General features: G+C 51.4%; 1 protein-coding gene across 17 annotated transcripts in view; it reads right to left on the bottom strand.

Annotated features, from left to right (window-relative positions):
• Window positions 1–761: 761 nt before the first annotated feature.
• GRAMD1B (GRAM domain containing 1B) overlaps window positions 762–15,063 on the bottom strand; it is a 172,371-nt gene continuing 158,069 nt past the window's right edge. For 10 of the 17 annotated variants that reach the window (XM_043579663.1, XM_043579667.1, XM_043579668.1 and 7 more), the window contains 6 exons: window positions 14,435–14,638; window positions 13,256–13,346; window positions 9,539–9,550; window positions 9,044–9,151; window positions 8,606–8,795; window positions 3,267–5,825 (listed from right to left, as the gene is read on the bottom strand). In XM_043579663.1, coding sequence (XP_043435598.1) covers window positions 5,736–5,825; window positions 8,606–8,795; window positions 9,044–9,151; window positions 9,539–9,550; window positions 13,256–13,346; window positions 14,435–14,638 — 695 coding nt within the window. In that variant the 3' untranslated portion in view covers window positions 3,267–5,735. Of the gene's footprint in view, window positions 1,838–3,266; window positions 5,826–8,605; window positions 8,796–9,043; window positions 9,152–9,538; window positions 9,551–13,255; window positions 13,347–14,434; window positions 14,639–15,063 lie in introns of those variants that run through there. The other 7 variants (XM_043579670.1, XM_043579671.1, XM_043579672.1 and 4 more) reach the window with 4 other exon arrangements.

Here is a 15,063-nt window from a genome sequence, read left to right as displayed (position 1 = left end):
ATCAATTCCTGAACTCACCATCAGTGGACATTTTCCCAGGCGATGAAAAATGCATTTAACAGTCTGAATTAAACACCATAAATGTGTGATCTAGCTGCTCTTTCCCTCTTCTCCTGCCCCCCCCCCCCCCCCCCCCCAAATAAAAGAGTCAATAGTCCTCTCCTGCCTGACACCAAGAAAGTTTCCCACCAGGTGGCAAGGGGCTAACTCCCTTACCGGTCTAGGTTAAGGAAATAGAGCAAAGCTGTCTCTCAATGTCCACCTTCCTGGAAATGCCAAGGCACAAAAGGGAAAAGTTACATAAGAAGTTGTTGTTGGGATTCAGTCTACCATATGCTCCTATAATAATAGTACTGGTTAATAATGGAATAAAAATTATCTCAGTATGGTACCAGGCACTATACTAAGAAACACACACACACACACACACACACACACACACACACACAGTTTTATATTATCTCGAAACAACTGAGGCTTGGAATAACGGCTGGGGACCAAGGTCACACAGCTGATAAACAGTGATGCTAAAATCTCTACTCAGGTATGATTCCAAAACTCATCCATTCAACTTTATCAGGCTGCCTCCCTCCCCAGGAAAGGGTGTCCTAGATGTTGGGTGGATGGCTGTGCATATATGTATCAGCATGCCTATACACACACGTCTTTGGACCTTGCCCTCATCACATCTGGGAGAACCGAAAACATTTGGGACAATGAGTGCTGATGAGTCCAGCAATAAACACACAGACCATTTATTATTTGTAGTTCAATACTTTTTCTTTTAATTCATACTGTACTTCCATGGCTCTAGCTACTTTACATTAAGATTTGGCTGGGAAGCCGTGTATGGTTTCTAGGTAATAGCAGTTAAGTTTTCAGACCTTGCGCACAGCGCCAGGCAAAGTACAGTTATAGATCCAAATACAGATGGCCAGACAACTCGACTGCAATCAACCTGTGTTCTTTCCCATATATGGCCCAGTGCAGGTGTTGGGGGCTGCTCCCTCTGCCTCACCCCACTCCACCCCTTGTCAGGATTATCCAGGGGCCACTATGGCCTCTGACCCATCCTCCCCACCTTGAAGTCTAGGCTGAGTGGGGGGAAAAGCACCATGGGTTTGGGAAGATGATCTGGTCCATGCAGAGAGTGGTCTGGCCCTAGAGTGCAGGATAGGGACATGTGGGGAGCCACACACTACCGTTGGCAAATATGGTTGCTTTTGTTACGCGATCTCAGCACGTGGCATCCAAGCCCAGGGCCAACTCCCCAGACAGCCAGCTGTCTTGCCTGGAGCAGAGGCCGCCATTTTGCTTCTGCAGCGTCTCACTGTGTCGAGGGAAGCAAGGGGGCCAAGGGGCAGAGATGACAATATTCTTTATGCTTTCACATGTCGGGTAGATCGTCTGGCATCAGCTCCTCTTGGCAGGCAAGGTGCTTCTCGCCAGCAGCCAAGGCTCCAATCCAGGCTCCCAGGCCTGCTGAGGACCTCAAGTCACAACAGAAAACAATGCCCAAGACCCCTGAGCTGTCGTACAGAATACCGAGACAGGGAGCTGGCTGGGCCCATTGCAGCCATGGCTGGAGCAGGAGTGAGGTAACAAGGCTGGGCAGAGAGGTGGGGAGGGAGCTCTCTACACCTTGTGCAAATCCCTACTCCACATCAGGGAAGCAGGGGCGTTAAAAAGACGGCCTTCCAGAAAATCGCTCCACTCGGACCCAAAACGCATCTTCTGGAAGAAAACATAGAGGTGGAGGGAGTGGGGATAGCCTGCTGGAGGCTGGGGGACAAGGGTCAAGGATGTCAAGTGGTGGATGGGATGATTGTCCCACAGCCTAGAGACAAAGGGTGGGGGAGGAGAGAGTCAGGAAGCCAGGTTCTCAAGTTTCCGACTAGAGTGGGGAGGTGGGGTCCGGGGGTGTGGGGAGGGAGACCACAGCCCTGCCACCTGGGGGCCCTAGAGAGGAAGGGCTGGCTTTGGCTGCCCTGCAGAGCTAAAGCAACAGCACAGTATGGCACAGAAAGCATCCTTCTGGGACCACAAATAGTCTAGAAAGAGTCTTCCCCTAGTCCTTTCTGCAAGATTTCACCCTAAAAATGCTGTCCACAAATGATTTAGACATGGTTCAAGCATGGATCAGGGAGAGGGACACAGAGGGAAGCCATTTCTAGCAAAGCATTCCTCTTTGAGGTTTCTTGATCCCCCTCCCCCTTCCTAAAATCCCAGATTCTTAGGGTCAGTGCTCTAAAGCAACCCAAGGATTTTAGCCAAAGGTTCACAATTAATCTAAAACCCAACAAGGTTTGAATTGAGCCAAAAGAGAAGTGCTAGGGCCAGGAATGGCTTCTCTCCAGTGTTTCTTCTAGCAAGGAGGAGGAAGGATGGACAGATGAAAGGCTTTATAGCCTAGAGACAAAAGATGAGCTCAATCCAAGATGGTGCCATTCTTGCCATCATTATCCTCCTCCCAACTTAGAGAAAGTCCCTTCCCAAAGACTAAGCCAACAAAGGAAGAACCACCCTCCTAGGTTAATACTGGGAAATACGACAAACCTGATCTCCCCTTCCCTACCTCACTAGGCCTCCCTAGTCCTGCCAGCCCATAAAGAAGAAAGTTAACTACCCTGGATTTCTTGGGAGCCCTGATGCTGTCCTATTACCCCTCTAAACACCAGGGAAGCTCTAGCCCAGACGCTTGTTCTCTTCTGGCAGAGCACCTTCCACGTTTGAGAAAGCCCTGCCTTGTCAGTCTCTGACCCAGCCTCCAAGACAATGCTCAGCTAGAACCTATCTTCGAGACAGTCTAGCCTACCCCCCTTCCTGTTACAAATGAGGATACTTATGTTCAGAAAGGGGAAGGGACTTGTCTAAGAGCAGAGCCAGGCCTCGGGCCCAGGTCTTCTGACTCAGCCCAGTGCCCTTACAGACAGCTTCAGGTTGCCGGTCTTGTTGCCCCTGTGCCAGGGAGGTGGACGGGGGACGGACGAGTTGTAGACACGAGTGGATTCTCCAAGGCCAATCTTAATCCCTTCAAGTACACTGCAGTTGGAAGTATAGACCCAGTAGTTGTTTGCCATCTGGTTAGAAACTTTGCAAAATCTTTGAGCGCAAGCTCTCAATTGTTACGACAGAAATCCTCACATAAAGACTCCTATGTGACCAGAATTCTTACATGAACAAAAACAAAGCACTGGCTGGAAGATGAATCCCTTTTCTTTGACAGGCTATTGAATAAGCGGGGGGGAGGGAGGGGGGAAGCTTTAGTTTGGGAGTCAACAGAGGTGCTGAGCTTTCTCCTGGTTTGAAGGTTTAAAACGTTATTATATCAGAGAGTGCCCACCCGAGAGATCATGATTCCTAGGAAAGAGGCAGGTGGAGGGACGTTCCCTGTGTGTAGACTCTGTCTCCCAGGCTCACACCCCCAGAAACCATCATGATTCCTTGGACATACTAAATGCGTCCCTCCCTGTTACCTACTCCTCCCTGGAATGGCTGAAGAGGTAAAGCAAAAGCTGAGCAACTCTGCGTAGCCAGGCCCACTTGTATTACTTTACTGCCGGCAGAGAACCCTTTGTAAGTCACCCCAGAGGTCCCACCATGGGACCTTCAACAATTGAATGGATTTAGATAAATAATTGTACATGGATTAAGTTAGAGAATTTACCATTTTTGCTTTCAAAAGTTTCTGAGACTAATTTTGGCTTCTGGCCACTGCACCAGGAAAATTTCTAGCAGTCTGCACTATTCCTCCTTTGGCCCAGGGCCCACGAGCCCTGACCCTCACCAGGGTGTCTCCCATTCAAAGCCCCGGACAAGAGTGAGTGGTGACCCACTGACCCGTGGGCCTATGCACCCTTCCCAAGGATTATGCACCCTCACATCTCCTTTTCTAGAGGAGGGATATCAATTCTAGCTGATTCTGTGGAGCCTTCTCAGCCTACTCCCCTGGGGCATGCATTCCTGCTCTTAGGGCAATAATAAGGCCATATTCTCAGACTAAAAAGTCAAAAACTTGTCTTTGATTATAAAAGTGGGATGCTCCGGCCATTCCAAGAGAAGAACACAACTTGCCCTTCTTTTGGGCCACATCAGTGAGAAGCCCTGCGTTTCTTCTGTCCCTCGCATCAAGAGGCCCACTAAAATAATGAGCAATCTAAAAGAACTTTCCTTGCCAAACTGGTACAATCCTTTCCTGACTGAGCACTGTGAGCTCTGCCTGGGGCTGGCAGGATCCCTCTGGTCATTATATGTTAGAATAGCAGTTAGTGAATAAAAAATGGTAATCGTGGCTACAAGGGCCCAACGAGGTCAGAAAGAGGTCATTATCTGAATCCTAGTGAACCAACTCCTAGTGTGCACGAATCCTAGTGAACCAACTCCAAAATGGATCTGGATGACTCACTTTCTCCTCCCTAGTGCTCTCATACCTCCCTGGGGCCAGAGACCAGAGAAGGCTTTGCCCCCTTTACCAGAATTCTCCTAAGTCTTAGAAACAGGATTTGGAATGGCCTCCAAAGGGCAGAGACTCAATCAGGCCTTTTCCTTCACAAATGCACGCACGTTTCCCAAATGTATTCCTTCCAAAAGCCTAGGTCTCCTTCCTTGTGCAGAAGGTCTCCGGTGTCTCCCTTGACTAAAGTTGGCTCTTCTCTTAGAGTAAACGATGCTGGCAGCCAAGTGAGCACTCACCAAGTTGCTCACTACTTACACAGCGTTCCGTATGAACCCACAATATGTACAATGTGAGAGCACTCACTCTCCCAAACCCCGGACGTCCCTAGGGCACCCTGGATCGTCCCGGAAATCAAATGGACAGCTCAAAACGAAGGAATTAGAGCCACAGGCCCTCCTTGCTTATAACCACTTAAAAAGGGGTTTAACAAGATCAAAAATGCTCCATCCTGGCTAATAAACAATGTGTGCTCTTAGGGCACAGAGAAAAAATAGGGCTTTAGGCACTAAAAAGTGACACTTCACCCAGATCCAGCCTGGGAGAAGACCAGAGAGAAGGGGGGTGGGAAGGTCAGAAATTCCCAGCCCTTATTGGGTCCACACCCTACACGGGTTAGGGGAAGGTGCAGGGGTGATGGAGGAGAACACCGTTAGGTACACAAGTCCCCAGGGGAGCCTTCAGCTACAAAGCCCAATCACGCAGGCACAGCCTTCCCAGCCCTCCAACCCCCAACCGGGCTGGGGGCGTGGCCTCAGGTGGCAGACTTTTGATTGGGCTCCTGCCCTGGATGCTTCCTGTTCACAAGAGAGCACCTGGGGAAGCGCGGAGGGGGGGGGGGGGGGGGGAGATTCTCGTTTATTTTGGAGACAAATCAAAAGAGGACTGGGGAATGAAGCACCTTAAGCAATGCCCCCTTGAGACTTCGAGACCCCAGGGTCTTCACAGGCATAACTTTGGCTCAACAACATTTCCCTTCTCAGAGCCAAGGACGGCCAGTGAGGGAAAGGGTTGGGGGTGGGGGAAGGGATGGGGAGGAGGAGGATCAGGGGAGGTCGGTGCTGAGAGGTGGTCCCTGCCCTCCTCGGCCCCTCGGCCCGGCCAGCACAGGAGGCCGTCCGGCTCCTTCTCCCTGGTACATAGGCATTATCTCTTTTTAAAATCTGTATATAATATATATATATTTATATTCTTTATATATATATATTTATATATATATATTTATATGGTCTATGTACACGTATTGCACAGGCCTCTTGCAGCCACCCCTGCTCCTGCCTGGTCAGTGATAGCGGTTCCTCTTCTCTTCACTTCCTGATGTGTAGTCGCGGGACCTGATGCCGTTCTGAAGATTGATGAGAGAGTCCTTCATCTGGAAGACAGGGAACCCCACCCAGCTACGGGTTTGCACCCCCAGTGGGCTTCTTTGTCCAGCAGCACCCACCACGCCCACCTAGGGCAAGTCCCCTATCATGCCAGCAAGTTCAAGGGAGCCGGGCTCCTAAGACAAGGTAGGACATCGTCTCAGGCAGAAAGGGGACAGCCGGTCAGTGATTTGTAGTCCTTGTGTTGCTGAATGAAGAATTCTCTCAGGGTTAGGGCATGTGGGTGGCTCAGTCAGTTAAGCATCCGACTAGTTGGTTTCAGCTCAGGTCATGATCTCATGGTTTGCGGGTTCAAGCCCTTTCCGTACTGACAGTGTGGAGCCTGCCTGGGATTCTCTCTCTCCCTCTCTCTCTCTCTGCCCCTCCCCTGCTCGCTTTGTCGCTCTCTCTCAAAAAATAAATTAAAAAAAAAAGAATTCCCTCAAGGTGCCTGGGTGGCTCAGTGGGTTAAGCATCCGACTTTGGCTCAGGTCGTGATCTCACAGTTCGTGAGTTCGAGCCCCGCGGGCTCTTGTGCTGACAGCTTGGAGCCTGCAGCCTGCTTCAGATTCTGGGTCTCCTTCTCTCTCTATTCTTCATGCTCTGTCTCTCTCTCTCCTCTCTCAAAAATAAACATTAAAAAAATTAAAAAAAAAAATCCCTCAAAGCATTCAATTGCTCTAAGGAACCACACTAGGCTGTCTTCTACTTATTGGATTTGGTTTCCCCATTGACCCTAACACTCGGTATTTCTACCTTTGTACGTTTTGCCACGTTGTTCCCCCCGCCTAGGACTCATCTCTCTTGCCCATTCCAGTCTCACCCATTCTAAGACCCAGAACAAATCCAAACTTTCTCTGGCGCATAATCCTCTTTCTTATTCCTGGCCACCTGGAAAGCACTCACTAGGACTCTGCAGTGGACTCCTCTGTAATCGCTTTGTTTCATGTGTGTCTGGACAGCATATACACCCCGCATGTCAAGCAGAGAATGGACAGCTGAGTAGGCTTCTAGGTGTACCCATATCACGGAATTAACCTTGACTGAATTTCTTCCTCTTAACCTCCTTTAAGAAACAGGCACACTAATATGGTTAGCTCAGTGGCAGAACCCAACTGGCTCGTCCTACCACGACACATTTCGATACGGTCCCTGAATAAGCCGCTCTGTGACAACACAATGCAATTAACATTTTGTGGCACACGGTCATGGATTTTCAGATCCTCTGATCTCTGCCTAATCTACAGCTTTCTTCTCTCCGGTTCTTCTGTACCCCCTCTGCTCCTTGGGGAGAGGGGGTTTGTTATTAATTCTTTTAGAAGCTACTCTTAAAAGGGGCGCCTGGGTGGCGCAGTCGGTTGAGCGTCCGACTTCAGCCAGGTCACGATCTCGTGGTCCGCGAGTTCGAGCCCCGCGTTGGGCTCTGGGCTGATGGCTCAGAGCCTGGAGCCTGTTTCCGATTCTGTGTCTCCCTCTCTCTCTGCCCCTCCCCTGTTCATGCTCTGTCTCTCTCTGTCCCAAAAATAAAATAAAACGTTGAAAAAAAAATTAAAAAAAAAAAAAAAAAGAAGCTACTCTTAAAGGGAATGAAACAAAACACCTATCCTGTTTTCCTCACCCTCCGTCTTTCCTTCTCCTGGGCATATCTTTAATTCTATCAACCCTTCTTGATGGGATAGGTCTTTTGAAACGCCTGCTATGCTGTTTACCCTTAAAAAAAAAAAAAAAATCCATGGCTTTAAAGCTAAACATGATATCCTGAAACACCTTCAACTGGATCCTGACAGCTGCATTGAAACTCTCTCTCCTTAATTTAGAGCCAAGACCACACCATGGAGGGGAAATAAGATTTACTATTAAGGAGTGTCTCCCATGGACCATCAAATCCCGACAGCAATTTCATGAAGTTACAATTATAATCATTTTATAAATGAAGAAACTGTAAGTCAGTAATATTATGTCCCTTGCTCAAGGTCTAGTTGGTGGCAAGGTCGGGATTCCACCTCAAGTCTGGCTGGTCACCAAACATAAGGAACGCCTTAGGAACAGAAATTTTAATGGGAACAAGACAAAGCCTTAGTCTCTTATCTTCTTAACTGTCTTTAGAGCAAAGGTAGCTTCTTGCTGTCTTGGCAACTACATGGCAGTTTTGTATAAGATGTTAACTTCTTCTGGGGGAAGTCAGACGCTCCTGCCCTTGATAAAACTAAACTTATTATTGGTTTTGCCCCAGGATTTTCTGAAACAGATGCATCTAGTTTTTGGAAGGAATACAGGCACCTGTACTAGAAGATGTTATGGAAAGATGACTTAGTTCAACAACCATTTTCCCAGACTAGCAGCGCAGCCTCAGGGGAAGAATGATGTATTAGGGGTTGTGTGTTGGCTATGTGGTGCTCAGGGCAGGGGAGGGGGGATGGCATACATCAAAAGGAACTCGAAAATTAGGCCCTCTGGGAAGACAAATCGTTGTGAAATGGAGGTTCTCTCTTTAAATGCCTGTCAGATGGCTGTGAGTTGCCAAAAAAGAAAAAAGATTGGTCCTTCCGTGCAACCTACAACTTTCCTGCAAATTTCATTGTTATTATTTGGGGGAGTGCACCTGTGTTTCTAACAGCCCATCCCAGGATGGCTTTAAAATCAGAACATCGGATGGCCCAGGGTAAGAATGAAATGGGAGAGTGAGGTCCGGTGGGTGGGGATGGGGATGGTGATCCTTCCCAGAGCACAGGGAAGGAGCTCCACCTCTGGAAGACGAGGGCAAGGAGAGAAGGTGGGGACATCTCACCTGGTCAAGAAGCATCACTGAGGATTTGATGATCTCCCTCCATTTTTGGAGCTCAGTATCGTGGTACTTTTGTTGGGACTCCAAGAGCTGGGCCCATTCTGTCTGAGACTGGGGTAACCTGTGGGGTAGAAGAAGGGGTACCCTGGCAGCTGGAGTTATGCTCAGTGGACTCTCCTGTGCTCCCAGACCCCTAGAGGACAGAGAGTCACATCAGACTGCTTTGTCCTCCACTCAATGCCCCCCGGTTCCCCTGTGCCCCCGATCTGAAGCAGACTAAAGCTACGCGGACAGTTTTCATAGCTTGCCAACGGATGCATCCCCAAGGGTTACCCACTGGCCAAGGGCAGCAGGGCAGTCCCAAGGAGACTGGGCGGCAGGAGCTGGGGCGCGGTACCGGGTGGGGTGAACGTGGTGGCAAAGGGAAGAGGCGAGGATTACCTTTCTTGGAGCCTCAGACCCTGCCAGGCAGTGAGGGTCTGGGTGGTGTATTCCAACATCCAGAGTTTATAGAAGAGCATCATGTTAAGGATGACCAGCAGCACCAGACTAGGGAAGAGACGAGGGGGGAGGGGGAAGCAACGGCCATGAGACGTCATCGAGAATGCATGCTCCCTCTAAAAGCCAGGGATGTCCCCCACCCCAGAGGCAGCTGCTGTCCTTAACCACTGGTCACCTGAAGCATTGCAGTGAGTGAGGTGGAAGGATGCAGCAAGGGAGAGGAAGGGGGGTAGAGAGAGAGAGAGAGAGAGAGAGAGAGAGACTCTCATCTGGAGGGGCCGGGACACAGCAGGAGAGCCATGGGGAGGTATGTGGGTGAAGGCATTGGGAAAGAGAGACACGCAAGAGCCACCCAGAGTCTGGGTGCCTGGGGGAAGAGGTAAGATGGAGAGGAAAAGAGATGAAGGGTGAAGGAAGCGATCAGAGAGCCAGTACCTGAAACAGATCCTAATGGGAGCAAGGAGGAAAAACGGGGAGGAGGCAGAGGTTAGAACAGACCAGTGCGGGGGTGGGGCGGGGAGAGCTGCACTGTAACCAAGCCAGAGAGCAACTGAGAGGCTGGGGGAAGGAAACACCGGAAGCAAGCATCCATGGATGAGGAGACCCAGCAAGCAAGGAGCCAGAGAGAGCAGCTGCAAACAGATCTTCGGTGACAAATCGAGGCAAGTCCTCCCACCCACCCAACTTGCGGCACAACAGAAGGTCAAACTGTGGAGCATCTGCCTGATCCATGTCACAGGTGTTAGCGGGATGCCTTAAAAAGGGCAGTCTCCTCCGGGTATCTGCCCAGTCCCAGCTGGGGTCACGAGGCTCCCCGGTCTGGGCCGGAACTGGTCAGAGACAGGGAGGTGGTAAGGAATGGATCCGGGGGGACAGAGAGCGACCGAGAGAATGGGGACGTTCTCTTCTTCCCTCGGTGTCATTGGCTGCCATTAAGATCATCTTAGGACACAAGTCACAGAATAGAGAGATGAAGACCTGCGTAGCAAGGGGACCGAGAGACACACGGAACTGGGAACGATCCCGGCTTGCCGCTTCAAGGTTCTTAACTTCTGATGAAGTTCCCTAGCTTCTCCGAACCCCCTTCCTCAACAGGGACGGTGCCTACCGTGCTAGAGCTGTGACATGCATGGGTCGAAGTGGACATAAAGCACCCTGCACCCAGGAAGCCCTCGACGAAGGGCGGTTTTATCGTTAGAGGAGGTACAGGCCCAGATCAGGATACACACAGGAAAAGGGAAGATGGCATCCCGGGAAGACAGAGTGAAAGATGGAAAAGGACCAACAAAGAAAATCTGACACTATGCCTTTGACCTTTTGAAGTGTGTGTGTGTGCACGTGCGTGTGTGAGAGAGACAGAGAGACAGAGAGAGAGAGAGAGAGAGATACTGTGCTGTTCTCTGCATGGAAGGTAGTATTCCTGGAGCTGGCAGCTGCAAATGCCTGACCCTACTGGGCCGTGTTCTCAGGGCTCTGTGAGTTCTCCAGAAGAATCTCTAAATATTGCGTTGACTTTCACCGGATACCGTCTTTAATTGTATCAGCACACGCCAGAGGAGATCGGAATGCCCACCTCTTCGGCATGTGCCGCACACAATCTCAGCTCCTGCATTTGGGTCTGTGTTTCGTATAATCCTGCCTGTGCTCAGTGAAGGTCCAGGGACACCCCTGCATGCTGAGGGAGGGTCCTGCAGTGGTCTACACGGAGAAAAGAGGAAGGAGAGCCGAGTTGCCTCGAGGCAGGCGGACGGCAGTGCGGGCCTGGCAGACGCAGGGTGGCCTGTGCTACACAGGTCCATTCCACATGCACATTGTCAGCAGACCCCCCGCCTGAGCCCCCTGGTGTTGAAAGGTGAGGTCTGATTATCCCAAACTAATGAAGCCCCAAAGTTAGTTAATGCCATGCTATACCACTGACTCAGGAGAGCAGGCCTACTTAAATAAGTACTTAATTAAGAGCAGGCCTACTTAAATAAGTCAACATGCAGAAAAAGCTCAGGGAACTTATCTGAGGTTAAAGTTTTCTATCTCCCAAACCCAACCAGGAGAGACTTTACAGAACAGTATGAATCACGTCAAATGGATGCTGCTAAATGTGAATTTTACTGGTCTTACAGCTGTCTTTGCATTTGACTTTTTCTAGGATTTATTTACTTATTTTGAGAGAGAGAAAGAGAGAGAACACCAACAAGCAGGGAGGGACAGAGACAGATGGAGAGAGAATCCCAAGCAGGTTCCGCATTGTCAGTACAGAGCCTGACATGGGGCTCTGAGACCATGAGACCATGTCGTGAGCCGAAACCAACAGACGGCTGCGTAACTGATCTGAGCCACCCGGACACATCCCTGCATTTGATTTTGTGAAAATAACTTGGCTTCTTAGGCCACTCACAGAAGAACTTTCCATCTACTTTTGTTACATACTCAGTTAAGGTTAGCAGAGAGCCTGCCTCACGTTCCTCACAGGGGCCTTGTCTGCAGCCCTGCTCTTTCTCGCCCCCACCCACCCCGCTGTCCTCGGAGGATGGTCTCATCCGCACCCATGGTTTTCATGCTACTGCTGACTAAACCAGCATCCGAGACCCATGCTTCTCTGCCTCGCTCCAGGTCCGCATCAGCAAGTACCTGTCACCTCCGCCTGGATGTAACCTTCGGCAGCTCAAGACACACGCGAAATGGAGCAGCTTCTCTGACAACCCTGTGCCCGTTCTGTTAATGACACAACCACCTACGGGTGCTCGCTGTGGTCATTCCTCTTCTTCGGCTACCCAACCGCGTGGCTAACGGGTCTTCCCCCTGCAGGACCTGTCAGCCCCAATCGCTCGCCTGCCGGACAGTCACGCTCGCCTACGTCACTGCCACTTACTCTGACTGGCCTGTCCGCCTCCAGCCCTTCCTTCTCTAGGCTTCCGCACATGGCTGTCACAGTGACTTTTTTAAATAATGCAAAAGTGGGGCGTCTGGGTGGCTCAGTCGGTTAGCGTCTGACTCTCGATTTTAGCTCAGGTCATGATCTCACGGTTGTGGGACGGATCCCCACGTTGGGCTCTGCGCTGACGGTGCGGTGGCTGCTTGGGATTCTCTCTCCTGCTCTCTCTGCCCCTCCCCTGCTTGTTCTCTCTCTGTCTCTCTCTCTCTCAAATAAAGAAATAAACATTTTGGAAAAAAAAAAAAAGGGAAAACAAACCGTGTCACTCCAGGGCCTCCTTCAGTGCTCCCTCATGGCTGGGCTGTGCCCCTGCTTCTGCCTCTCTGAAAACACTTTGGTGGGGGTTGAAGGAGGGAGGAGGGGGTGTCACAAAAGGAAGATCTGGAGGCAGGCTAGTGCCTGGTGCACGACTGGCAGGGCCTGCGTCTAGGCAGCCCTCACGCCCATCACCAGCTGTGCCCCCATAAGCTCACGGCACAGCCCAACCCCCAGGAAAGGCGGGGGTAGAGGCACCAGGTGAACAGAGCGCAAGCGGTCAGCACTCGGCTGTCTCAGGCACCCCGTGCTCACAGGGATGCAGGGGCGTCCGGGGCGGGCTGCGGGCTTACTAAACTGCAGACAGCTGTGCTCTCCCCACCCTACAGCTGCATTCTTTCCATGCCCTCTCCCCCTGCCCAGCATCCTTCTGTGAGTGGCACTGAGCCTACCGTTTTATAACATTATGGCACTATTATAAATTATTTACATGAATATAAGCATATGCCTTTCTGGACTGTAGTCATTGATTTTGTCTGGCTCTCCCGCCAAAGTGGGGGCCCAGGAGTGCATGGTCCTTGCACCTGGCACACAGCAGAGCCACAAAACATCCCTCCCAAATGAACGAATGGGCTCCGAAGAGGCTTTGTAGCATCTCTACGTTAGCATTTTCCCAACGGTGCGGTAATTCTGAATTTGCTGCCTGTCCTATCCCCTTGAAACTGAGTTCCTAAGGGCATGGATGCAGAGAATCCCCTTCTCAATCCCGAAGGCCTAGCTTACAGCAAATGCTAAATAAAACAGAGAAAAAGAAGCAAAGAGGCAAGGAATGACGGACAGAGCGACTGATCTGAAGGAAGAAGCCTAGAGGACAAAGAAGAAGCAGGGCTGTGGTGTGGGGGTGCTCATACGCCCGAGGGGCCAGCAGGCAGGGAGGGCAGGTTGGGGAAGAGCCTGGAATCCCTTACACACAGCTGATAACCAGCAGCAGCTTGGACACACTCTGCAGGTGGAAGCCGTTAGGGGTGTCCTCGGGGACATGCCGTGTCTGCGTGGAACCTGTGGGGGAGAGTAAAGACGCTGTCACCATTGTGGCGCTCAAGTCCGCTGGCTGCTCTGACGGCGGTCACGCACAGAGCCTCAGGGGATGAAGGACAACCGTCCGTGGCGCTGTCATGATGACAGGATAGATACACCCGGCCTCCACAAAAGTACAAGGGAAACTCCTCGAGGGCAAGGTCTGGGGTGGGCCCAGCAACGCGGACATTAAAGTCACCAAACGCACGGGAAACTCAACAGCCTTATGTAACTGGGACACGCAGGGGCGGGACAAAGTGCCCACAGCTTAGCCATGGCTCAGGCAACAGCCCGCGGCGAGGACTAGAGACCGCTCTCCGCCCTCGCTTTATTTATAACCCGCTGCGAGATGCTGAGCAAGTCTCAATGCCTGAGACTCAGTTTATTCAAACGCCGTGCTGGTCAGAAATCCTACGTATAAAACACCTAAGGCGGGGTGCTCTGGTTGAGACTGAGGGGAGGGACGTGGAAGGCTGGCTCTTTCCTCCTCTCCTGTCCCCATCCTGAGGAACGCCCACGGCTGTGCGAAGCATAGCCTAAAAACTGCCGGATTAGCCGTCTCTAAGGCTTCTTATGGCTGCGTGTCGCCATGACTGGAAAGACATGAGGCTGTGCACGCTGGATGCAAGGGGGAGACAGGTCAAGGGAGTCCACTGTCCGGTAGGGCAGGTCCTCAGTGGGCCTGTGGGGGCCAGGGGAGGGGGGCTGCCTTGGGCTCTCTGACATTCAGGTTATGAGGTCATCTCTGGCGTCTGCACTGGGGCTTGTCCCTGGTGCATTTGCCCCAAGTTTGGAAGCTGCACATTTGAGTCTATCCACAGGGACACGGAGTTCAGGTCACGTCTATTCAGCAGACCCCACACGTGGGTTCAGCAGGGACTGAGGACATTAAAGGGCAAAGGGAAATAGGTAGAGGATCCGGAGGCTGAAATTTAAGGAGTCGTGTGCAAATCATACACAATCTATACCCGAGGATGCAAAATGAGCGTGTGCACGCATACGCCTCGGCCTGGGCACACGGCTCTGGGTCCAAGCCCTGAGCCACGCCCCCACTCCCACCTGGCACGCACCTGCCACGTGTTTGATCCTGTGGCCCACATCTTCATCAGTGGGTGTGGTGACGGGGCTCATCACCTCTTCCAGGTGAGGCACCCGCAGGTGAGCATGGGGGCGCTTCCTCCTCCGTACCGTTGGGGGCTTGCTGGCCTTCTCTTTGGGAGACTGTCTGTGCATCTCAGCCAGGTAGGTGCTCTCCGTTTTGGTCAGCTCGCTCTCTGTCACAGACGAAAGGCCATCTGCCTATACCTCCAGCTCGACACGCTGGCCTCCAGAAACAGGTGCCTGCTCCTAGCTGAGAGAGCCATCTTCCCATACTGTACTCTGGGACACTGACTGCGAGGGCGGGGTCCCTCGGGGATGGCCACGGGCCTCAGGAAGCTGGGATTCAGCCCCACCCCAACCCCTCTTCAGGGTTGCTCAACATTTTGTAGACCTAGGTCCCCAGGATCTGCACCCTCATGCGCACAACTTGGGGCATACCCCATTTCCTAATGGAAGCATTCATAGGCTTTTATTTCCTCCCCATAACTGAATTACCACCAGTGTGATCAGATGGGAAAGTCACAGATCCCGTAAAAGTTACAGGCAGAACCTCTTGGAAAATGTACATGTTCCCATACGTGCCCAATTCTGTATCCAT

Source organism: Prionailurus bengalensis, chromosome D1, assembly GCF_016509475.1.
Source record: "Prionailurus bengalensis isolate Pbe53 chromosome D1, Fcat_Pben_1.1_paternal_pri, whole genome shotgun sequence".
NCBI lineage: Eukaryota > Metazoa > Chordata > Mammalia > Carnivora > Felidae > Prionailurus > Prionailurus bengalensis.
Note: the sequence above shows the minus strand (reverse complement) of the source record. Positions and strands in the feature narration are given on the sequence as shown.